We start from the raw sequence: 25,362 nt of genomic DNA, 5'->3' as shown, positions 1-25,362 counted from the left end.
ATAGGTATTAAAGATTAGTCATAGACAATACCTATTTTAAATTTCCTGAACCCATAATTACGTTTTCAGTCAACAGAATCCACTAAGATAGTATATTTATCTCAAAAAATRCTTATGCACACCTTTCTATTTCATATGCTTTAATTCTTAAATATCAAATCATATCTCTAGRGAACTGTTACGTTATTTCAGACTACTTTCACATAGACATATTAATGTAGGGCATATACAAATGTATGCTTTATGGAGCAAGACAAGAATGTTGAACATCTGCCTTCTGATATACACACAGATCTACTGTTCACATGCAAAGGTAGCCCATGCAAGAAATTTTGCTTTTATCATTAGATAGTACCTGTTTCACCCAAATGAAGCACAAAAGGTCTGCATTTATTACTACATAATTTAACAAAACCTCAAGAGAAATCCATGTAGATTTTCATTTTCAAATAAGTAAACAAAGTGCTTCAGTGTGCATGAGCAAGATAGGAGCAAGCTAGCTCAGAAATTTCTCAACAGCCTTSGTTCCTGTACCATATGCATAAATTGTTATGATCTGATGACACAATCAAGCTTATTCTGTGGGGACGCATAGATACTAAATTATATCCCTTTTTTCTAAGTTCCCTGTGTACGGATTGGCATCCATAGGTGCTTTATACCTTTGGCACCTACCCACGAGATTTTTCATTTTTGCTTAGCAAAAGTATAAACACAGTCATTTTTACCTGTTCTCTTCCTTCACAGCTCTCAAAGCAGGGTATTATTTTCCCTTTTCAACAAATGATGAACGTGTCGTGGAATGCTCCCCTTCTAACTCGTCCTCCACTAGCATTACTATGGCTTGCATRACTTCAAAAACTCAAAATTACAAAGCTTTTACATTTTTTGAACAGCTACATTTTAAAAAAMCACAAGTCATGGAGGATTTCATAAGCCACTGTATTTGAAAGAATGGGATCCTTCAGATTTCTCATACATGGAAYTGAAGGAAATCAATATGCATATGAGCAAGATATTGCAGGAAATACATACAGATCTACTGCTGCATGTAGGACTTTTGGCTGAATTTCATTGAGGTGATGGAGACCCTTCTAATGTGCAGGTTGCATATTTCTGGTGAAATTCATAGTTTGCAAGCATGAAAGGGAAATATCTATGAAGTGCATGTAAGTAGCACTTAGTAATCCTTTGAGAATGCAGTAGCAAATATATTTCAACTGTAGGCAAGCAAGAATCTTTGTTCTGCTTTATTTTACTCAGTGGTCACATGGTAGGTCATTCTTCTGTTAGCTGGCATGTTACTATCTTGTAAACCCAGATCTGCGCAGTAGGGGAATTAGTGGCAGTGAGAAAGGAGCAGTATCTCACCTCCTTTTCTCAATATTATTACTATTTATTATTTTTTATAGCCCCTAAAATTATGCTAGGTACTTGGAGCAACCTAATGCTTCTTGAAAGGCTCCCATAACAAAGGAATTTTTACACAAATATTTACCTTTATGCAAGTAATTTTAGAAGCTATACTGCAAGCACCTATCTGAATGCCTAACAGCTGTGTCACGGCATGTGCGGTATGTAGAGCCCTGCTGATTTTTCCTGGTCTCTTGTTCTTTGCATTTCATGTGGGAGGCTTTGATTCTGACTTGTACTGTCACAGTGCTTTCAACCAAAGAGCAATAGCGGATTTGCATTAGTTATGGTGTAACCATAAACTCTGCTCGTCTTTAGTCAGGCTTGTACGTATGCAGCCTATGGGTGCGTCTTGGAGAGCCCAGCTAGCGTCCGCAGACGTTGGTATGAGCACGCGCTGGCCTACCTGAGCTGCACCCTGAGGGAGAAGGAGGCTGTTGAGACCTTTTGCTCCAAGCTAGCTCCTCTCCTTTTAGAGCCAAATCTTAATGTGTCCGTTTCATTTGGACCCAATGCTGGTTTACTGGCAGGATTTACAACCTCAGTAGGTCATAGCCTTAGCACCACTGGTTCATGCAAGTGGCTGCTCCCTGCTTTAGACAYGGTCTAGGCTATTTGTGCATAGTGCTTCTCTGTATAAATCTCTGATGGTACAAATGTCGCATATTTCTTGCCTGCAACAAAATTCAGACTTGGTTCTCATATAGGGTAAAATTTGATCTTACTTGTCTTTACATCTCACTTAAACTAAACCTTATCTAAGTTTAATCTTCATATATAACATTTACATACTGTGTTTACCTTATATATTTTATTTTCTCTCCATGTTTTTATGCTTGGAGCAGTCTGGTTGATGCTTTTCCACATAATTCTTGATAAAGCTTCATCACCATGTTGTAAAATCAGATGAAGATGGTTTTACATATAACATTGAACCATCTCTGTTTACATCTGTAAATCAAGTATGCGCAAAATAAATGGGCTGAGACCATCTCTTGTCATTCCAAAGCAAACAGAAATCAGTTATTCTTAAGGATAATTTGATTTTTTTTTTGTTTGCATTGACTGTGAATGAACTGGGATGAACAGCAAATGCTTTAAGTTTAATAATAGAAGTTAKATTGAACATCTAACTGGAGTGCCAAAAGCACAGCTTGTTAATCAGATTGGGAGTATTATATTTGACATTGTAAATGGGTGCAGTAGCAAAAGACCATTAACTTTAAGTGCTATTTGAAATAGAAGTGTACTATTTCTATCTGTATATGAGTTTTTGGAAGCAAGTATATAGTAGGAGCAAACAAATCCAAGCTATAAAGAATGTGCTTCTGTATTTAAAGGGTAGACAGAATTCATAAGCTATTGAAACCAGCCTATTAATTTGAGACAGTTCCATTATCTAAAAAAGAGGGAGAAAAAAGGAAATTCAGTGAAGCATAACTGATTCCATTTGTGTGTTGAAATAAAATCACAGAGACAGAGATTTGTTCAAACAGAAGCTCAAGACAGATTGAAAGTTGTTCTAAAAACAAGCGTATGGTTTTTTAATGCAGGTTTTCAGTGGTAGAGTAGCAAAAAAATGGTGCTATGTTAAGATTTTTCATTTCAGTTAGAGAAAAATAGCGTGCGTTTGTGAGTGCATGCAGCGTCTCAGCATTCAGCAGTATTTCCCTGGAGCAGGAATTACAGAAGTTTGTTGTTCAGCAGAAAAAGAGAGAATTTTGTGGCTGTCCAGCAAGTAGAGTTTCAATATAAATATCACCCAATCTTCCCCCTTTTAATGATCAGGGTATCTTACCATACCCTACAGAGCCCAGCTTGCCCTGCACGTTGAAACACAGTCGTGCCCGCAGGTTTCTGGTGCAGCCTCCTCGCAGCAGGCAGGAGGAATGGGAGCGGGTTAGCGCTGCGCAGTRCTGTGCGGCTGCAGCAGGCAGGAGAGGGGAAATTATTTTAGCAGGATCTGCCCACACTAACATTTGCCAAACTATCCCTCTGTATTTAATATTTAAGTTCTCCTCAGATCTATCAAACTTTCCTAACTTTTGGGGAGGGAGGGTAGTTTTACTACCCAGACCTGCTTTCTTTCATATTACTGTGTAAGACTTTCGGTCTGGACCAAAAGTACATAAGTAAAAGCTCTTCTGAGGCTTTATCAGGGGAGGCTCCTGCTTTTGAGCTATGTTCAAACAGAGCACTTAACTACAGTGATTCATGTTARAAAATGACCTGAGCATGACTGAACCAATGTTGTAAATTCAAAATCTTCTTCTGCTGGTACTTTGTTAATTAATTAGTCTGCAAATTCTTGCTGGAGAAATGGTGAGAGTTTTGCAGCTGCTGGAAGGGTGCTGCACAACTGGGGCAAATGACCRCGAGCTGCCGCGCTGAGCTGGTGCAGCTGGATGCTGAGCCTCAGCTGCGTCCCAGCGAGGACCAGCTCCACCACTGGCCTCCTCCTCAGGTACCACATTGTTTTCACAAATTAATAGTAGCTAAGGGAATATTCTTCTGCTTTTGAAGGGCAAAAATCTTTCCTTGATAAAATGTAAATAGCCTTCCTGGGGGGAATGCTAAGGTTTTTGCATTTTCAGTTCTATCAGAAAAAACCTACTGTTGAAATATATTAAATTAAAACCTTGAATTTAATTTGGTTATTGAAGCTTGTAGAGAATCCTCTTTCAGGGTTTCTAATACCCTATTCTGACTGCCAGGACTTAAGAGTTGTTCACACTTTCAAGTGTAAAGATTGCCCTAAGTGATTTGGAGCTGCAGGAATAAATTGCTACATATTTATTGCTATAATCTTCCAAATGTGAATTGATGCAGCTCTGACTTCCTGAGGGTTCAGCACTTCTTCTGCTGTAGAAAACTTTCCCAATCAACAAAAGAGGGAAACTGCCAGTGCTCTAGTAAGATTTGTTATTGCTACCTGAAAGCCTGAAGGGCAAGGATGATGTGATCTGTGAACATAAATGCACAAATATTCATGGGGAAAAAGAAATTATATGGATAGTAAGTGGCTAGTAAATTTGGGGCTTATGAGCCCCAAATACTAGGTTTACTTGTACAAGTATGTCTGACATCCTGTTCAARAAAACAATTTCTATAGGACTTTAGATTTATAGGACTACAGGACAAGTAAATTTAATAGTTGGAATTTCTCAGTTGAGATGTTTGCTATGCTCTAAAATTTATAGAAGTTAACTTTTTAAAAGAAAAAGACTGGGTTGCTTAGCTGAAGAAGAGGATCTACATGAATCTATAAACCTTCTTAAAATTTTCTTTTACCCTGTGTCCTGGGAGATTTTTTGTAAATAGGGGAAGCAAAAATAGTGAAAGAGGTTAGCTTTTGTCATAAAAATAATTCCTGCTTTCTCATTGATCTAAGTCACCTGGAAAACATCTTGAATAAGACAACTTTTGTATGTAATACATACTTTATGTTTTTTATTTCTTATTGAAACAATAATGGCAGTAAAAAGTTAAARGGTTCTAAAATATGCAAAATATTAGGAATTGTATGGGTGCTGAATGAACAAATGCAKGGATTTAGTGCAAATCAAAAATGTCTGCAAGATTAATGGCTAAAGGAATGGAAGCTCAATGTACCAGTCAAAATGAATACTACCTTCCACCTTACTTTTTTGGAAGCTGTAATATTGGGCATGAGAAGGCAAAGATAATGAACTTGATCAGAGGAAAATTTTGGGAGAAATGATCAAAGCAGTAAGTATTAATCTTCTGTTAGAAAGCAGATCCATTTCACAAATTTCTTTCCATTTTTAGGTAGAAAAATATAGCAGCATTAGTCTAGACTAAAACTCCTTTATGTTTTTAATTGAGTGAATACATTACCACTGAATGAGGAAAATCAATGCATTGTTGATCTGCTAGACAGGGATTTATGCACATCAAAATTATCATTGATGGATTAATTTTCAGGATAAATTTTCAGGTGGCACTGTTTGGAGTGGTATATGACATAATTTTGCTATGCTTTCAAATGAATGAAATCACTGCCTTTGGAAAAACATTTCCTGTGAATACAAATGTACAGCATGTTCTTTCCATTTTTAGGATAACCTTTGCCTCCTGTAGCAGTTTTTTCTACGAAATGCTAGAATTCAGTCAGATTGTATCATGACAGTCACATTTGTTACAGATGAGTGACAAGACCAAAGCATGTTTACAAGGGAGCTTTTTTCTTTTTAAGAGGCAATCTAAATTCTCTTTTGAGAAATACAAGGCTCACATCTTTCAAAGCCACAATTAAGTGTTATTGTCTATTCAGTGTCTCTGTTAATTCTGAAAAAAACTCTGCTCACTCTGTTAAGGATGTGATTTATTGCCACTGAAGTAAATGGTGAGAGTCCACTAGATTTTAATGGGCTTGGGACCACATGGGCAGTGAGAAAGGATATGCTGGAATTGATAGTCTGTTGCCTCTTAGTCATTTCAATTTAAACTCAGGAATCAGAAAAGATGAATCACTTAAAACCCATTCTTAATCAGAGGTTRTATTTCAGTGCAGTTTTTCAGCCAWASAGAAGCACACATCATAATTTCATCTCTCCCTTTAAGGCTTACAAGCTGTTCCAGCACCAAATAACCTATAAAAGGGAATAAAGCCACCAGGTTCTTTTCTTTTCCTAGTTCTATAATCCACTCTAATCCATTTTAAAGATGTTAGTGATAACAGCGATGTGTGCTCTCAGTAGAAGGCCTTGGGATCTGTCATGTTTCCCGTTGCTTGTAGGTGTGTCATTATCTCATAAAATCAGGAAAATGACATTAACTATTCATATTTTATTCTATCAGATAGTGTCATTGGTTCTAACTGACATGTTTGGATGTTACTTTCCTATATCTCTATGTGCTGTGTACATTTTTTGTACTATGTAAAATTGTGCTGAAAGAACAGTTCAGTGGCAGTATCAGAAAATCTTATGGCCGACTTGAGACTGAAGTAAAAAAAAAGTATGAATATCAAAAGATTAACTATACTAAGATTACAGCTTTTCTATAAATATACAGCTTCATCAAAAAATCTGATACCATCCAGCCATGGTAAAAATAGTGAAAAGCTAGCATAAAATGTAATACACAGGACTCCCTAATTTTGAAGACTATCCAGTTTATGGAGCTGCAGTGGGTATCCACAGTAATATAACATTATTCAAGTTAATCAAATTCCTCAGTGAAGCTGCTTTCTTAAGAGCATTGAACCACATTCTTCTCCGTGGAATAGATATAATCCCCAAATTTTACAAAATTGAAGACATCCTACATTACAGTCAAGAATGAAACTCAAAGCCTATTTATATTCTAGTTAATAACATGAGTTTAAGCCTGTTTTCTGGCCCATGAAGCAGGTGGCCTTGCACAGCTCACATCCCTATTGCTATAGTGTTTTCCAGTGAAAGAGAGTGACGCTAGCCTTTCTGCCCAAAGCCTGGTTATTCTCTCCATTACGCCCCATCCTGGCATGGGACAGCATTGTCTGACACCGACCAAAAGCATGTGGGAAGCATGCGGTATGGATGATAATGTACCAGTGTGCAAAATGTGTGCGCTCTGGCTCCCTTTTTTGCCTACTAGAATAAACACAGGGAGTTTGTAGGAGTCTGGGTTGCACTTATATGAAAAGGAGTAAAAAAGGAAGATCGATTTCATGGAGTTTTAATTTTCATGAAATTAGGTATTGGATAGCGGGTATATCTTTGTACTTGCAGAGAAAAGAGTTCAGAATAGACTCCGGAACGGGCTAAAGGAAAGCCAGGCTTTGGATAGGTGTCGCTTCCTCCTTAATGTTCACTGATGTTTGGGACCTCCTCCATTTATTCACTGTTTCCCCTTTATTCAGTTTATTCACTGCAAATGATCTTAGAATGTTCCTTGTCTCTCCCGTGCAGTCGCTCTGCTCCAGGCGGATGCCAGGCATCCGCTGGCTTGTCGCAGCCCCTCTGGGGGCATCTCTCCGGCCTCCCTTCTCCAGTGCAGRCTGCTAGCTGTACCACGTGGCATGCTGGCAGCAAAACATTTTGCAAGGAGGATAAGCAAAAAATTYGGTTAGCATAGACCAAGACTGACAGCAAAGGATTGCAGAGTTGTAGTGGTGAATGCAGAAGGRTATTTTCTCTTCTCATTATCTGATGTTGAACACTAGCAGTTACCATGTTTCTGTGCTCAGAGCTGTTCTTGGACTTATCACCAGAGATTTCAGGGAGTATCATTTTGTGTTTAAAGTATTTACTTGTGACTATGACTAGCATTTTTGTTTGTTTGCTTTTTAATTCCCTTCCAGATTCCAGTTAGCCCAAACAGCTGCTAGTGACCTGGCAGATGAAACTTCCCACAGACTTGCAGAAGGCCCATATTGCCCAAGGCCTCCGTTTCATTACCCCGCTGATTGATGCRGTGCTTTCTTTCCCACAAAGCTTCTCCTCATGGCCCCTGTTTCCTCAGCGTGAATTTTGCTCAGCCACAGCTTTGCTCTAGCATGCTTTCCTGAGACCCATTCCTTTTCCCATTGCCTTTTTGTTCACCAAACTTCAGTTGTCCTGACTCTTCACTAAAAAAATTCTTCAGTTTAGAGATGCTTTTCATAAATTAAATCCTTATTTTTAGCCTTTAGTAATTTTGCAAGTCAGTCATTGAAACCTTCTGAAGTATTGTGTTTGCAGTCAGCTTTAAGAGCAGTTTATGCAATTCTCTGTGAGAATTTTCATTGGAATTCCAACTTTGGTTTATTTTGCAATCCAGTTTGTTCGCATGATATTAGGCTGTTATTTAAAGACCAGAGCTATGCATGTTTAGATAAAGGTCTCTAAAAGCTGCATCTAATGCTTTTTGTGAATATCCTGGTCATCTCTGAGTTCTTTCTACTGTACCAAGCCCCTAAATAGTTAAACCAAATTATCTTGATGCAAGAAATATTGTTCGGCATGCTCTGTTTTTTTACATATAAATTGATAGTGTAAGAAGGCAACACTTGGAACAAATATGTAAGGAGCTTACAAATATGTAAGGAAGAAATATATAAAGGTCAGTGGGGTCTTCAAGGTGAGAATGACAAGCTCCAGTTCATATGGTTGTGGAGAAGGTGGTGGATTTTATGACTTTGGCTCCATTCCAGCAAAGTACTTAGGGCCATAGTGCCATTATGTAAATCTATTTATAGAGGTAGAGATAGTCCCTCTTTAATAAATGTGCGTAACTGATCAGCATTAATAGAATTTGCAAGTTAGCAGTAAGAAGAAAAGACAGCTATTAGTTAATCAGCAATCCTTTTTTGTAGTAATAAAATCTGACCCTTGTCCTCTGAAAAAAAAAATCTGTGTCAGGATTGATCACAGGGCATCTCTGAGAATTGTATTGTTTTTGGCTCACAGAAAATAACATGATATATGCCACATTCAAGATTCAAGCTAAAACTTTTGACATATAGTCTATATATAAAACAGGACAGAACTGTAAATTTGAATGATAATCGATTAAAACAGGACAGAACAGTAAATTTGAATGATAATCGATTGAAATTACCAGAAAATTGACAGCAGCAGCCACAAGTATTTCTGCTTTTCAAGACCAGAAAGCTAGTGATATTCTTCAACTGTGTATTTTAAGAAAGTACTCATGACAATTGTTAAGTTTTCATGTAATTTCTTACAAGATCCTACAATTACTGGTGAAAGTTCAGAAGATTAATGGCTAGATGTTCAAATAAGCTTGAGAGTCAAGGTTTTATTTGTCATAAAGGAAAAAGGGGCTAAGGTCACTAAGGTTTAGACAATATCTTTTTTTTAATTGTATTAGCAATTAAATTAAATTAAATTAAAGTCAGCAGTGTTTTGGGTTATGGCAGATTGTTGAGGATTGGTCTAATAGTTCCTATTTCAAAACCATTTTTAGTTAGTGAGATCTTAATATTGTTTTCAGACTTCAACCATCTGGGAGCTCAGAGTCTGTGGGGAGATGGTGGCTAGGATTTGGGAGACAACGGTGAAGGCAGGAGGAGATACAGCAGAAGACACGATGCAATTGTGGGAGAATTTATGCAAGAAAGGATGAAAGGAAAATTTCAGCAGAGGTAGAAGAGAAAAGCAGGAGCCAAAACAGCATTAAGTGCTGAAGAAGTAAAATTAGAATAAGGTTGGAAGACTCAAAAACCTGGGAGAAAGGATGTGGGGACAAAGAAAAGCAAGGGATGATTGCCCAGAGAGGTTGTGGAGTCTCCTTCTCTGGAGATCTTCAAGGCCCGCCTGGATGCAACCCTGTCTAACATGCTCTAGGTGACCCTGCTGAGCAGGGGTGTTGGACTAGATGATCTCCAGAGGTCCCTTCCAACCTCACTGATTCTGTGATTCTATGATATAGCAAAATTGTGCACTGCTGATAGAGCAGGCTCAGAGCCAGCCTCTATGCCTGGATCTATAATGAAAAATATTTGTTGGCAGAGCCAACTCGATGGTGCTCATCAATTTAGGCAAAACTGAATCTTTCAGCCCAAAGGCAGAAGAAGGAATTAGCTAGCTCTGGAGGAACAGACTTGTTCTTGCTGCTGCATGGGGAAGAGTGGAAACACTGATTGCTGTTCCCCATCCTCCTCCCACACACTCAGCCCTGCTGCTGGTGGCAGCCAGAGCAGCCAGCCATCTCCTCAAGGCCGTGGCATGAAGGTGAGTTGGCAGCACTTACTTACACCCCATAGTAGGACAGTCTGCCACTGTTCTCAACTTCTTACTTTGCTTCTGCCTGAAATGGGTCCTCTAGTGCTGCGTTCATACAGACAATAATGTCCTCTTACTGCCCTCCACTACTCTTTCTGCATGAGCAAACTATGCTAATCTGGGTCTTGTCCCAAAGGGCACAGAGAGAATTTTCTTATTCATCTTTAACTCTTTCAAATATAGAAAATTGCTTTTTCTACTTTCTTCTACTTTCTTCTTTTGCTACTTCCACTCTTGTTCCTCAGTGCCACTCCCCCACCCCCCCGTGTTTTCAACAAAATTCTTGTCTCAGTTGTATCTTGCACAGGATAAGTAGTGATCACTGACTCTGTGACTAGTCCACATTCCTTTTTAACATCAGCCATATGGTAAGTCTGTGATCATTGCCTAACTCGGTCAGGGGCTTACAGATGTAAAGCTTCTTATGTTTGGCCAGCATTTTCTGTCGAGAAGCTGAAGATCAAGCATCCATACTGTTGAATTTGTCTTAAAAATCTTTCTATTTAATTCTCAAGAAAGGGAGTATTTTTTTAAAAAAAACCTATCCTCAAATATGTGCTGAGAATTCTTACCTAAATATACTACCCAAGGCTACACAAAGGTATGTGATGGTCAGAAAATTACATTCCTTCTCTCCTGATCCTTATTGCAAGCTTTCTCTGATCCTTAATCACAGGATCAGCTATCCATTTCTTTTACTATTTACTCAATTTTAGCAATATTTCAGAAGGGAAAACAAGAATGTTTCACTTCCAGTTTTGTTTTAAATACAGTTCAAAAGTTTCAATAACAGCTGGTTGTAAAGAGGGAGGCATTTTCTGTCACACTTATTTTAAATAAACTTTCTAGCACCATAGTAAAAGTGAAAGCATTACAATTAATTGTATGTGACACTATAATTACATGACAGATTTCCAGTAGCTTTTGACTTTCTGCAGGATTATAATCAAATATGCTTTAAATGAACCTTATCAAATAAAAATGCCTTGAAAACTCTTCAAGACATGAATAAACTCCCTAGTAAAATAGTTGTTGGGGCTGTGGAGGAAAGAGGTTGTTGCTGTAGAAAAGTAACGTAAAAACCTTGCATTTTTCCAATGCAAATAGTGGCTTTGTGCTGAGAACAGCACTGACCAGTGCTGCAAGAGTCATCAGCTTGTGCTGCTGCAGGCCTGGCCAGAGAGCCCCCAGGACCTGCCTTTGGCCTGTCCCCAAACCATCCCATCAGTCCTGGCACTGGTGTTGCTGATCCCATTCCCACATGTGTGCTTCCTGCACTTGCAGGTTGTAGTAACTGGAGTTGTTACAGAAGTTGTGCTCGTCTTTACTTGTGCTCATCATACACCTGAAAGGGGAAGAAATAATTGGTTGAGAAGATCTGAGAATGTCTCCTCGAAATAATCCATCGTCAAATGACTGAAACACTTTCCCATCTGCAGAATGAGATACCTCCTTCTGCCTCTCTCCCCTACCTTAGGAACTGTGATGAAAGAATTTAATTGTAAATCAAAAAGAAATCCTGCTCTTGAATGCAAACCACAATTAGAAATTCGAAAATGAATTCTTCAAGGTTAATGCTACAGGAGCTATTCTTGCTGTAGAACCTGCACAGAAGGAAAGAAAGTTTTGTTCATCCTTGAATATTAGAATAAGGACATAAAATCCAGTAAATAGCCAGAACTGCAGTATCTGAATGAATGCAGCTATTCCTTATTCTAACTTTCTGCAGTATCTCACAAAACATGCTTCAATAACTACTGGCAAGTATTGACTTTGGGAACACTAATCTCACAGCTGTCTTATTCCGAGTACCAGTGAGTTGCTATTATAGTGTGTCAATGATTGTAGTTACTGCCCTTTCCATTTCTGCCTCTAGGTTAAGAGATAGTTTCCCATACTCTGTAATTACCAGCCAAACACCAAAGAATTAACATTGTCCATCTGACAGGTTCTGTGATACCGTATGATTGMTCCCACCGAAGCAATAACCGTTCACAGACCTACCAGTTCTTGCAGGAGGCTTGTTTTATAGTTCCATGCAGACAGCATTCAAACACATTTAAGAAAGCAAGAACTTTGAGAGAGACTGTATAGGTTGCTACAAGTAAAGCTAAGATATTGTAGCTTAAACACTGACATTTCAGAGCTTTAATTCCAGACAGGAAATGGCAGTCATTGAGGCTGTCAGTTTAGGATTACAGAAAATGTTTGGGTAAATACAAGATCATCTCTTGCATAAACACAAGTTCAGGAGAGAAAATTAAAAAAAAAAAAAAAAAAGTAAGTTTGCTAATGGAAGGCAACATTTCCTACAGAAAATAATAAAAAATGGAGTAGTAGAAAGGATCTTACCAAACGTCTGTTTATAATGTATAGTGAGTTCAGTTTAACACCATGAGGACTGATGAGTATAAACCAGGCTTTTTCAATATTGAGGGCTTCAGGCCAGCTCCAGTCTGCTGATTGTCAGCAAATGTTGAAAACGCTGTCAATCAGCAAAAATTGTTCTCTGTCCTCTCGCACCAGAACAGTGATAATATGCCCTTTGATTGCCTGGCAGAGTTAGCAGTGAATGAAAGCAGTCCTGCTGGTTGAAAAAGGCCCRCACAAATAAGGAAGTGCTACGTATGGCTTGGAAGGGTTTATTAGTCAAGCTGCCACCATCGCTTGACTATGTGTGAGTGGAAAAGTGGTGATCTCTGGCAAGCTCTGAAAGGAACTGAGTGGGCCTGGGACCTGGGAAATAAAGAAGGAGACTTCTTTTTCCTGCCTTTTCATAATGCTGGTACTGCAGCTGAGTCTCCTCGTGTTTACGCAATGAAGAAAGAGAGGGAGTGGATATCTATATTAGTAGAAACAGATTTTTAATTTCATATCTAATGTCTCAGGGAGGTATATGGGATCTGTATCTTGATTCTGAGAAGCAAAGGAGAGTGCAGCTTGAAGAAAATCAGATTCAGTATCAAGATGTTGCCAAGAATTATTAAAGAAACATGAAAGYACAAGTATATATWTWTTTTTTTTTTTTGCTTGGGAAAACTGCTTCATAGGCATTGAAGTAAAATCTTGATTATATCCCTATAAACCACTAACTTCAGTAGTAAGCATAACGGAGAGCAGAAATTGATCTATAAAAATCAGTCATAAAACTCAAAGTAGAGAGAGGTATTAGGAGTTTGTTAATGTGGAAAAGGATATGAACAGAGTGTGGGAGAGACACACTCTTTATCTGGAGATTCAAATGTGTATCTCAAGTCTACTCATCAAGAAGTTGAGATGCTGTTAATAATTATCTCTCCAGAAAATCAGACTGTACARATTCGAAAATAAACTGCAGACTTAAAAATTCTGGTCACCTTTTGTTTTAAATTGTGGTAAAGGGGAAACAATTTTTCATGATCTTGTTCTCTGAAGTTTTCCATTTGTTGAGTTCAACAATAAAAACTGGCATTGCAGCATAAAGTTTAAAGCAGTGAATTGATTTTTAAGCTTGAGCAGCCACAGGCAAGGTTCTCAGTAAAATAAAACTGTTAAGCCACAGAGTTCTGAATCTGAATGCTGCCATAGATCATTTCCACTTGTCGTACAAAATGTATAGGGTAAATGCCTTAAATTCCTGTAGCACAAATATATTAAAATCTTTCGTAGTTACTTAGAGTGACATTATACGAGTAAGGAGTCCTAATGTGAAGTAATTTTGGTTATTAATATAGGTCATTGTCAGTGAGCACGTACAGCATGGTCTAGGACTAAAAGTGAGAGCCATTCCTGAAGAAACTATATAGTGGCCTATGTTGTTGAATAGCGTAAGTAAAGAGGACCTAAGTGGTTAATCAGTGCCCAGCCTGTAAATGTAAGAAGCAGTACTGTCCCATGGTCAAATCATTGGACTGACACTCACTTTAACCCTCAGATTCTGTTACTCATTTCACCTCTCTTTGCTCTTCTTCTTGCCATTGTATGAGGTTTTAAGCTTTTCAGAGCTGAAGCTCTTCCTCACACATGCATCATACACAGCAGAGCATGATGCTGTCCAGGTCTGACTTCTCACTCTTWGTGGTACTGCGGTAGGAGATAATAMTGCAGGTGACATCTTCTTATTTAGTGAGCTGGAACTTTCTGTGTTGAATCAGAAKATCCAAATGTTTTGTTATTGGGAAAYTGGAAAGAAAATACTCATTCTTAATTTAATTTGAGTTAACAACAAAGCTTGAAAGCTCTGCTGATATTACGAACCGTGTCTTATGTGTTAAGTTGCACTTTGTGACTGTGATTCCATTGACAGTCTTATGCTGCTGAACAATATTTATGAGGTTGTTCTTAATATTCCTGTCTGCCAATTTGTTTGTGTGTGTATGTCATTAGCATAACAATCCTTTGGCATGTGTACATTTATATAAAGGACTTGAGGAGAGTACATGCGGCCATTGGACAGGAGCAGGTTTCAAGAGGCTCTCGTTAGGCCTCTGTGAGCTTTTTTTCTAGGATGTATTTTTCCTGCCTTGGCCAGTGAACTTCAGGAGAGCTTCAGGGGCTTCCTGAGTGTGTCAATGCTGTTAGCACTTATTCCGGGTTTGTATTTAATGGTGAACGTGTTGGCTGCTCCTTGTCAGAACTCAAAACATGTGAACCATCCCTGCTATCACTCTTTCCTCTATTTCAGTGCACAAGGGGTGCAGGTTCTGGATTGTAACAATTTGCAAATTTATTGTGAGACCATTGAAGAAGAAAGCAGCAAAGGAGATAGTGCTTCAGTTCTGCTGATATTTTGGTGGTAAAAGTGGTAGAATGATTTCCTGTCTGCATCTGATGTTTCGTGCAGTTTCTGTGGGTGGTTGTGGTTAATGTTTCTTTCAYTCAGCAATTGTGGGTCACATAGTTATGAATTTTCATATAACTATGCCCCAGCTTCTCATAAGGGCAGGAGAAGTGATTGTAATCCCTAATACTGCCCCTCGCAAGGAATCTTGGATAGCAAGTTGCTTTTAACTGTGGAGTTTCTTTTACTGTGTATGCAAATATGCAAGGTCTCTCTTGAAATAATAAGGTGTCGATAAAGTAAGAAATATGGTATAAAAATAATGTAATGAGCACAGAATGGCTAAGTGTTTGGAAACGACTTGCACCTAAATATAAACTTCCTAGCAGAAGATTAGTGAAATTACAGCCTTTTAAAATTCATGCATTAATTCCCCGTTGAGCATATATAGACTACAGGTAAATAATTACAAAGCAAAATGTTGCTAGAATCACCTTTTCTCCGTATTTTTAATTTACACAGTCTAACTACAGCTACTGCATGGAACACAGATAGCTTCATGAGGCTGTTATTCAACTGGAGTAATCATTAATCTTTAAATATAAGATTGTTCAGTTTGTATTCTGTTACAGATTATTTAGTGCTTTTCATATACTATAGCTCAAAGTGTTTTATTAAGCAATGAATTATAGGAGAGATGTGCCATGAATGCAGAACTCACCACAGCTACAGATACCAATGCATTAAAGAGTTACTTACTGAATCTGAATGCTGCCACTTGCACCTGTACAAATGATGTATAGGAACAAGTCCTGCGCAAATTAGTTTTTTACGTTTATGGACTATGCAGAAAATATGAATCCAAGAGTAATAATTGCAAACAGGAAATCTTTATCTCTTATCTTAGAGATAAAGGTCTTTTGCCACCTAATATAAACACAACAGAATGTGTGAAAAATGTAGGTAAAATACTAGTAAATAAGATGCTGTGTTCTTCTGTTTCCTTTTTTTTTTTTTAATTACTATTTCAGTAGCAGCTAGAATTCCACAAGGTATTCAGATACCACACTTCTTTTTAGGCATTGCAAATTCCATGATAGGAGGCAGTTCCTCCCAGAATGGCTTGCAGTCTAGGCGGATAAGAGAGGAAATGGTTGGTAGTAGCAAATGAAAGATGAGGATTTATGCGTGAAAGTCAGTCAGTTATAGTGGTGTAACAAATTATTACTGGGCAGCTGAACCACACACACATTTTTAGCTTATCCGATCCTGAGGTTATATTAATTTCTTTCATTGTCCTGCACTGAAAAGGCAGGAGAATCCTCATATCTAGTGATACTTGGCTGTTCTGAGGCGACTTTTCACCATGGTGACTTGACCTCATTGGATCATTTGCCTACATCCTCAGTCACAGACAGATTTAAGTGGTTTATGCAAAGTCTTTGGTATTTTAATCTTGACATTCTTTTGTCCCTCTGCAGTACCTTAAACCCTCTTATCTTCCAAAGGAGTCCACTTTCTTTACTGTATTTAATGATACTTGTAAGAAGATGAATAATCATGATGGAATTTAAAAAGATCAGCAAATACTATATCCACTGTGTTGATTATCAAGCAGTGGTCCCAGGTTGTATCTTCTGGACTGGACCACTTAAAACTATTTTTAAAGACATTTTTGTTTTGTTTTTATGCCTATACAGGAAGGTTGTGAAATACAGCTCCTTCAAGCATTCGGTAAAATTTGATTTTTCTGTGTTTATTACACTGCAATTCACAAGGTTCTCCACCCATGACTCTTGAGTTTGAAGCCTGATACAAACAGCATTACATTAAAGTCTTCATTTCAATTAATCTTTATATTTCAAGTAGTGGATTATATACTTTTTTTTCTCTTCTGAAACATTGGAGTAATACTTTGGAGTAAATACTTCCAGCAGATCAGAGTAGATGATTTTCTCTTAAAATCTTTCCTGTGTTGTTCTCTATCACCARGGTAGGTCAGCTCCAATGCCCTATATAATCTTCATGCAAAGTCATTAAAAACAAACACCRTTTTCTCAGTAGTTGTGTTTTGATGTGTGGGTTTACTAGTCTCTCTGTTCTTTGCTTATGAATTTGTTGTGTTTTGCTATAAACACAACAGTATATTATTATTTATTAAAAAAATCAATGGCCTATTATCATGAGGTCTTGTTTTGGTGTAATAGCAATTTTTTTTTAAGAGAGGATTGTTTATAAGTTAAAATAAGAAATTCTGGAGTCTACCACTTGTTCTCTAACAGCTTATTCACTACCCCTGTGCAAGTCACTCAAACTTTCTGTAACTTTCTTCTCTGAAAATTGTGGATAATAATGAATTTAATACTTTTATATCTCACAGAGTGATGGAAAGCAAAACTTRCTGCTTGATGATCCTCAAAGAGAAGGCAGTAGAGCAAAGAAAGTATGTGTGTGTGCGTGCCCGCACGCCATGTRTATATGTATGGCACTCCAGACTCTGTAGAGTCACAGACTTGTAGATTAATTTTATGTTGGAAGGTGCCTTGAGGTCACCTGTCTAAGCCCCTGCTCAGAGCAGAGCTTAGCTAGACCAGGAGGCTTTTGGTCTTGTCCAGTTGAGTTTTGAGTATCTCCAATGATTGAGATTTCACAAACTCTCTGTCCTAGGGTTTGGCCACCCGTTGAGGGAAAAAGCTTTTCCTTATATCTGATTGGAATTTCTTGTGTTCCCGTGTATCCTTTGCTGCTTTTCCTGTCACTGTGCACCTCAAAGGTCCAGCACTGCCTTCTSTATATGCACCCATTAGGCAACTTCACCTTCGCTTCCTACGGCTGAACAAACCCAGTTCTCTCAGTGCCTCCTCATACATTGCATGCTGCAGTGCCCAGATCATCTTGGTGTCCCTCACTGGACTTGCTCCAACCCGTCAGTGTCTGTCATGTCCTGGGGAGCCTAAAGCAGAGTGTCCTCCAGGGCTCRGATGTGGGTTCAGAAGCACCAAACTGGGATGAAGAATTGCTTCCCTTGAGAAATTCATAGGGAGCACAGGCACAGCTACTCTCTCCTCCTTTTCACCTCTTGTAGAGCCTTGCCTCTCTCCAAAACCACTGAAGAGGTCTTAAACACTCCAGGATTGGAACTATACTAATTTAATGATCTTTTGCCCTAACAATCCTGCAGTGTGGTCAGGAATCCCAACAATTTGCTCTGGAGCAAAGGTATGATGGAATTTTTTCCCGTTACCTGGTATAGAACAGTCTCTCTGCGGAGCAATTTTTATCATGTTCCTACAGCTGGTATTCAGTGCGTCCATGTATTTTTTGCCACAGAAATAAAAATTTCTCATTCTTCTCTGTTGTGTAACTTTTACTGTTGTTACTAAGATTACAAAGCTCGCTAGCAAAGACGAGCATTGAGCGTGGTTTGGCAGGAGGCAGAGCGTGCCATTCAGCTCCACCTACCACTCCTCTAGGCAAAACGGTTTGGGAGAAGCACCAATGAAATTACTTGGTGCTGATAAACACCAATGGCAATTATGCAGAAACTGAAAGTGATAAAAAATGAGAAAATATAAAGGTTTATTTACTGAAATACGTAAGWATTCTAACAAGAAGTGTGATGAAGAGCTGGTGTGTCGATTGTAACCTAGCTAGTGGTGCAAAAGAGGAGGGCACTACTCCAGGGTCTGATGTGCCCAACTCAGCATAAGGAAATAAAGCCTGATACTAAGCCACTTGTCCAACAGCTGGGTTAAATGTGAGCCTAATGTAATGGGATGTGTTTTCTTTTTGATCATTCAACACAACTGATTTTTAACCGGTTTTAAAATCTGCACATTTATACAAATAAGGCTTTTCTCAATTCAGTTAGATTAGTAACTATATGGCTAAAATTCTTACTTTTTTGGTGTCTCTGGTTGTGCTGTGCTTCAGTAGAAAAGCTATTTYCATAGAAGGGGCAGCAGTCTGTTCTTAAAAGTACATAAGCAATCTCTTATACTTGACTAACATTTAAAGTTGTCTCATGGAATCTGGTTCTTGCCTTGCTCTTAGCCATTTGAACTTTGCTGTTGTCAGTAAATGCTATAAAAAATGACAAGGAGATTTTCATTTATACGCAAGTGAACTTTGAGCTCTTCTGAGACAATGGTCACAAGCAAAAGCTGAACATTTCCAAATTGTTGTTGTTATTTTGGAGAGCGGAGATGTCTGACCACTAAGAGCACTTGMTGTTTAGCACATCCAGCAAGATTCCTAAAATAAATAAGCATTTCTGCAATACTTCAGAATTACCCTAAAGTGCCTGGTGTCTAGGGTGTTTCTTAAGTTTCACATTTGTTTACTCGTTAGTATATTTTGGACAACAACATGTTTGAATGTAGTTGCTGTTTGGCAGTGTTCTACTTACAAAGATGTTCAGTGCTTCCTCCTTAGTAAACTCCCTGACTGCTGCCTTCTGCTATACAGACTGCTAAAATAGTCCCATAGGCAAAAGCAGGATAAGTGAGTTGTGGCTTAACCTTTGAACCCCAGTAGAATGTTTTTCCRTGTTAAATAGAATACAGAAGTCTAAATGATATACCACTTGTTTTCTCTATATCTGCATTCATCTGTAATGCATTGTGTGGTTTTATATTATTTACATTTTATGCATTTAAAAAAAATTACAATGAATTTTTTATTTTCATTGCAGTTATTTTCTTACGTAAAGTAAAAGATATCAGATGAAGAAACGGGTATTCTGCAACTGCCTAAATGAGCAYTGATTTAAGGTTTTAGGTCAAATTCTAGTCTTCATTATATATTTGTAAGAAATTACTTTTATAGTGCATGTGACGTTCTCAATATTGACAACTGACATATTGAGAATTCTCAATAGTGTAGGAGCTAAGATCCAGTAGGAGCTATATTCAGAGACCTCMGATATTAAATTTGTAATAATGTTGCCTTCTTGATTCCATGACATGCTATATAGAAGCTTTATCAAAAAGCAAATGCCATGTTTCCAATTCTTTAAGGACTGTCTTTTGGTATTTGGAATTTCTTTTGTCTAAATGATCATCCAAAGCAATAATAAAAAAGGTTAGTAACTGGCTTTCTGTTTAGAAACCATATACCAGTTTTGCAAATGGGAAAATAATTTTTATTAGGTAGRCTGTAGCTTTCACTGTAGATGAATGAAGGTACTATTTAAATGAATAAAAATGAAAACAGCTGCTTAGGCATACTGTGTTTTATTCTTAAATTTTTTATATCTATAAAATAGCACTATAGTATTTGAGCCAAAATTTAATTTAAGAACAAAATCTTTTTTTTTTAACTTTAAATAGGAGTAACRAAAACTATAAGGTAAAATCTCAGACCTACTCAAGCTGTTGTTACAACCCCTATTGTATTCAGAGTGCCAGGATTTCACCGTTAGCCTTACTGAGCCTCAGAAGTATGTTCTTGTCTAGCGGTGTCRTATGCGGATGCAGTTAGCCCCGTGTCCCTTGGAGTCCTCCCTGAACGCTGCTAAGGGGCGCTGGCAGGGCGCCTGGAGGACGTGCATCCTTCCGCCTCCGCACCTAGGCAAGCGCTCATCGTGGTTTCTGTAATTATGCCGAGCGTATACTTTGATAGAAAACCCTTCAAATAACAAAACTCTTTCAAAATCGTTCCCTTGGACAGTACTGTTTGTAGTTCAKAACATACATACCGCATATTAGCGCGTAGTCAGTGCTTTGGGGAGTCTCGTGTTACTCTTCTGTATAAAGGGCTTCAGGTGGGTAAAGCCCGGTGGGTGTTCGATAGGTGGGTAGGAGTCTTTCATGTGAGACGTGCTGGTAGCACTAAGTGCAAGAATGCTGTAATGAAATTTGGAAGGATTTTGCTCTGTTATGACTTGGTTAGAATAAGCACTTATTAAAAGGCCAGCAAGGACAAAAACAAGAATRTCCCTTCATATAGATAAAGAAATTTATCTTTTTTTTCATATTATTAAATATATTTCAGACTGTGTGCAAGGTGCTCTGTCTAATGAAAAATATCATGCCTCGTCAAAACTTCTTCCCACCCAGATTTGAGGGTGGCAGATTCGTTAGGTTTGTGGAATCTCTTGTTCAAATATAGATATACTATGGAATATGGGAAATTGTTAGGTCTGAACAATAAATGCAACAGTTTCGCTGTTTGAATGTTGACATCTTTTCATTCTGAAATAACTGTTTAATTTTGCCACCCTTGGTTGTAATATTGCTTGGACTCGTCTTTGMTAGCGAGCCTTTAATAGGTGGTTAGGCTTTTACACAACTGGAAAACTTTTCGACTTGAATAGCTGGTGGGGTTTAGCAAAGGTCAGCAAGCATATCCTCTGGTTATTTTTTTGTTTATAGATGTTACCTGATAAGCCTTATCCATAAGCACCAGCCTAAGCACCAAAGGATACGCAGGTTGTTAGTGACCAAATTGCCAAAGGAGGGGGGAAAAATAGCCATATAATTATCCTGACAAAGCAGATTCAGTCCAGTAAAGCTCACGCTTAAGCCAGTTACTGTTATGGATGAACATTTCATCATATGGTATCCAGGTAGTTTGCTGTACTGAGACTTCTGTATAGGTTTTGCGGTATTCTTTAATATCGGATATGTCAGCTTTGGTTTTTCACAGTTGTATTTCTGAGTACATACACAGTCATCATAAACTGCAGTTTAAACATATGTGGACAATATAAAATATCAAAATAATGAAACTGAACTGAGCCACAGGAACATCCAAAATCCTATATTAAAAAGCCACACTGATTTTGTCTTTCTTTAGCTCTGCAGTCACAGCATTAACAAAGCAGTTCAGATCCCTCAAGTGGTGTGATTCTGGGCAGGGTTTCTGTGGCTGTACTCAGCCAATTTATATGGAATTTGGCAGATGAAARAATGTACTGGGTAAGACAGTACTGTAGCTTCTATATGCAATATTTAATGCCCTTATTAAGAAATGCAGCAAAAAATCATTCATTTATTTTTCTGCAGTAATTAAAAGATAATTAACTCTTTTAAATGGAAAAATGATTTAAGTAAACGACAAAAAGCAAACCTCTTTCTCTACCTCTCAGAAATACTGTGATATAAAAAATTAACTATTTCTTTAAAAAGAAATCAAATTAACAAACTGATTATTATATTGCCACAGTGACAGTATTAGAAATACATGTGTTGAAATATATAAGAAATATAAAGTTAGAAAAGCAATAGAAAAATACAAGCTAAAAAAGAATAGTTTTCCTATTGTCTGTCTTGGTTTTTTTAAACAAAAAATATGAATTGGAGTATGTTCAAAAAACAGATCTTTCACTTAGTCTGCTTCCAAAATACCTCTACATTGAATATGTTTTATATTATTTTAAATTAACCACATCCACCTAGTAATGTCAATGTTCAGACTTAAGTAAAGAAAGACCTTTGCATGACCTGAAAACAGTGGCAAAACAAGAAAATTAGATCTTGTAAGGAACAGAATGGTTAATACTTTGAAGAAAATTGACTCAGTACTGACCACCTCCTTCAAAAAGAATGTAACTGAACAAAAGGAGGAAAAGTGAGAGAAAAAGACTGAGATTGAATATTTTAGAAAGGGAATCAATAATAAGTGTTTGTTGTGATTAAAGACCTAATAATGTGAAAAAAGACTGTATGTCTTTGTCTTCAGAATATTTAGTCATAATTAATTACTGCATTTTTAAAAGGCTGTGGAGATGCACACCTCAAGGCTTACATTAATCTCTACTATTAGGGATAGATAGTGATCAAATATGGAGTAGATTACCTGTGTATGTACGATATAAGATTTTTGCAGCATTTTCTGGAGCATCTCATAGCATTTTCTGGAGCATCTTCAGGAACAAGATACAGAGTCAACTAGAAATTTGTATAGATATAGTATTGAATTTACTTCTGTTTTTAATAAGCTCACATAAATCAGTGGCTCACTACTGTGTCCAAACCAAAACTATCAATCTGTGAACAGTTTTCAGCATACACAGCTTTATATCCCTTGCTCATAAAAATAAATCTGTTCAGCTGGGTAATTTTAGATGCAGCCTTCCTGTTTCATGCCTAAGGAATATATTCTTACTGTCTTGGAACCTTACAACTCCAAATGATCCATTTAGAAATGAGTTCTGTATTTTTTGTATTTAGTAACTCAGTACAATCCACCAGAACCCTATCATGGGCATGAATATTTTGAAGCTTTTACCCCTCTTGATGTTAAGTTCCTCAGTGGTGAAATCAGTGGGTATTTAGTTTTTAACTCGCGTTGTAAAATGCCACGTGCTTTTTGTTGTAGTAGGAAATWATAACAGYGTATTGTTGCTCTCTAGAAAAGAARAAAGTAAAGAAACTCTCAACTCTTCACATTTTAGAGTTGCCATTTTGTCTTTGGTCAGCACCACATACTGGGGACTAGACTGGCTGAAGCAGGTAAACAGTTAAGGTCCACCAGTCTTCTGCTTGACAGACCTGGATAGAAAACCAACCTTTCAGTGCTGCCAACTCTTGGAGGCTTATAGCTCATATCACCCTACCTACCTACAGAAGGCTCTTAAGTTAATTCGCTCCCTTCTGTAGTTAGTGGAAACAGAGAGTTACAAATCCAGGTGGAAATGYAGGTCTTACTGATTTGCCTGCTGAAGGCACCTATTGCTTCTGTTAACTGTAGAGGCATTTTGGGATAATTCGAGTGTGATGCAGCTCCCAACTTTTAGATACCTRTAGATATCTGTAGAGTGTAATTTTTGTGGAATTTATTGAACAGTACTTGAAGATGAGATGAATCATGCCTAAAAATGTTCATATGTCCCCATTCACTGTTAGGTGAGTTCATATGACTAGCTCGTGAGTAAATGTCTCCATTTACTATGTAAGTGAATACTTAGGACATCAACAATTCTGTGATGAGGGCACTGTTCTATATTCCTCYTAAAAGCTTCTCTGCTTGGGCTAAACTGTTAAGATCCACTGRCTCAAAAGAAAGAACATCATGAATGTTAACATCAGAAAATAAGAATATGACTCTGTATGCAGGTGTCTTAGTTAATCAGCCRTATAGCTAAGGAACACCTGAGTTTCTGGGTTGTAAATCCTGAGTGGAAAGGTATGGCAAAGACTGRAAGCCAGAATTACCACTGCAGGTAAAATCCCTAAAACTAAGCCTTCTGCCTAATCTTTCTTTGACCTATGGAATATTTATACAAAATGGGAAGCAGGAATGGTTGAAGGTTACCTGCAGCCCCTCCTAGAATACCCTACAGGCTTCACATACCTTATCAGCTGGGTTGAACCTAGTTGACCCTTCGGCAGAAGAGGGGTTTGAGCACAGCTCTCATCGCACATTTCTGAGCATATTTCTAAATAGCTGAAAGGCAGAGAGGAATCTCTGGAACAACAATCACCATTTCCTTCAGCAATGTTTTGAGAGAGAGTCTTCGTATCTGCACAGCTTTTGAAAGAAAGGGGTATTGGACTTAGTTGCAAAGGTTGAGTGAGAAGCCTCTGTGCCTGGACAGGGTTCCTGTACTTTGCAGAGCACAGGTTGGAATTTAAGGCAGAATGTTTCCTATTCCCTCCCTTGGGTGATTTCACATGTAGTATATCTGTTGTGAATCCCTTCTTTTGCGACATCCAGCTCTTCTCAGCATTAGACATACCTGCAGCCTAATCTGGTACTGTAGATTCTAAGTGGGAAGAGGACAAATGTGCATATCCTTTCATTTATTTAGTGCTGCATTTGGCTGAACTTTCCCAYTCCTATTCCTGTAGCACCAGACATTTTGGACCACAGTGACATATGTTATGTCAGCTCAGAGAAGCATTCCAATTTCAGCTGAAAGACTCAAGGTTTTTWAAAAAATTGGAAGCAGATTATACATATGTGCAAATTACTTTTTCACAGCACAAAAGACAACTTCTTAGCCTCTGTACCTTCCTCGTTCTTTTCATTATTTAGTATGTGGCTTGTATAGGATCTGATTCATCTCTCAGGATTATAGTCTACCCTGAAAGTATAAGAAAGAGGACATTATATGCTATAGGATATTGTTGATGCTATAGCTAAAACAACCCCTCCCCCCMMAAAAAAAGGAAAAAATAAAACCAGACACTTCCAAGATATCTTGGCAAAACAATAACACAATTTTATTCAGCTCAATCTAGAATATGCTGAATAGTAAGACTTTATGTGGAACTTTTTTGTTTGAACAATCCAAATATGCTTTGGTTAAAAAAAGATGAACTGATTTGCCAGCTGAGAACAAGCAGCTGATGAGCAGTAACACTACACAGCAGAACAGAAAATAAGTAGGAATCCCCTAGATGGAAACAGAATTAAACCAGACACTGGARATAGCGCCTTAGTTTATATTTTGTGCTGGTTTGTGACCTTTATTGAATCTGAATGAATTGACTAATGAAGTAGCATGTCAGC

General features: G+C 37.8%; 1 protein-coding gene across 3 annotated transcripts in view; it reads left to right on the top strand.

Moving 5' to 3' along the window:
- The first annotated feature begins 1,372 nt into the window (after positions 1–1,372).
- Positions 1,373–25,362, top strand: part of MAGI2 (membrane associated guanylate kinase, WW and PDZ domain containing 2) — a 575,799-nt gene continuing 551,809 nt past the window's right edge. For all 3 annotated transcript variants that reach the window (XM_085298788.1, XM_085298783.1, XM_085298773.1), the window contains exon 1: positions 1,373–1,574. In XM_085298788.1, the coding sequence (XP_085154914.1) occupies positions 1,568–1,574 (7 nt within the window). In that variant the 5' untranslated portion in view covers positions 1,373–1,567. The remainder of the gene's footprint in view (positions 1,575–25,362) is intronic.

The sequence above is a fragment of the Rhea americana genome, unplaced genomic scaffold (genome assembly GCF_003343005.1).
Source record: "Rhea americana isolate MKP2758 unplaced genomic scaffold, rheAme1 scaffold_1, whole genome shotgun sequence".
Lineage (NCBI taxonomy): Eukaryota > Metazoa > Chordata > Aves > Rheiformes > Rheidae > Rhea > Rhea americana.
This window is presented reverse-complemented; position numbering and strand designations above follow the sequence as displayed.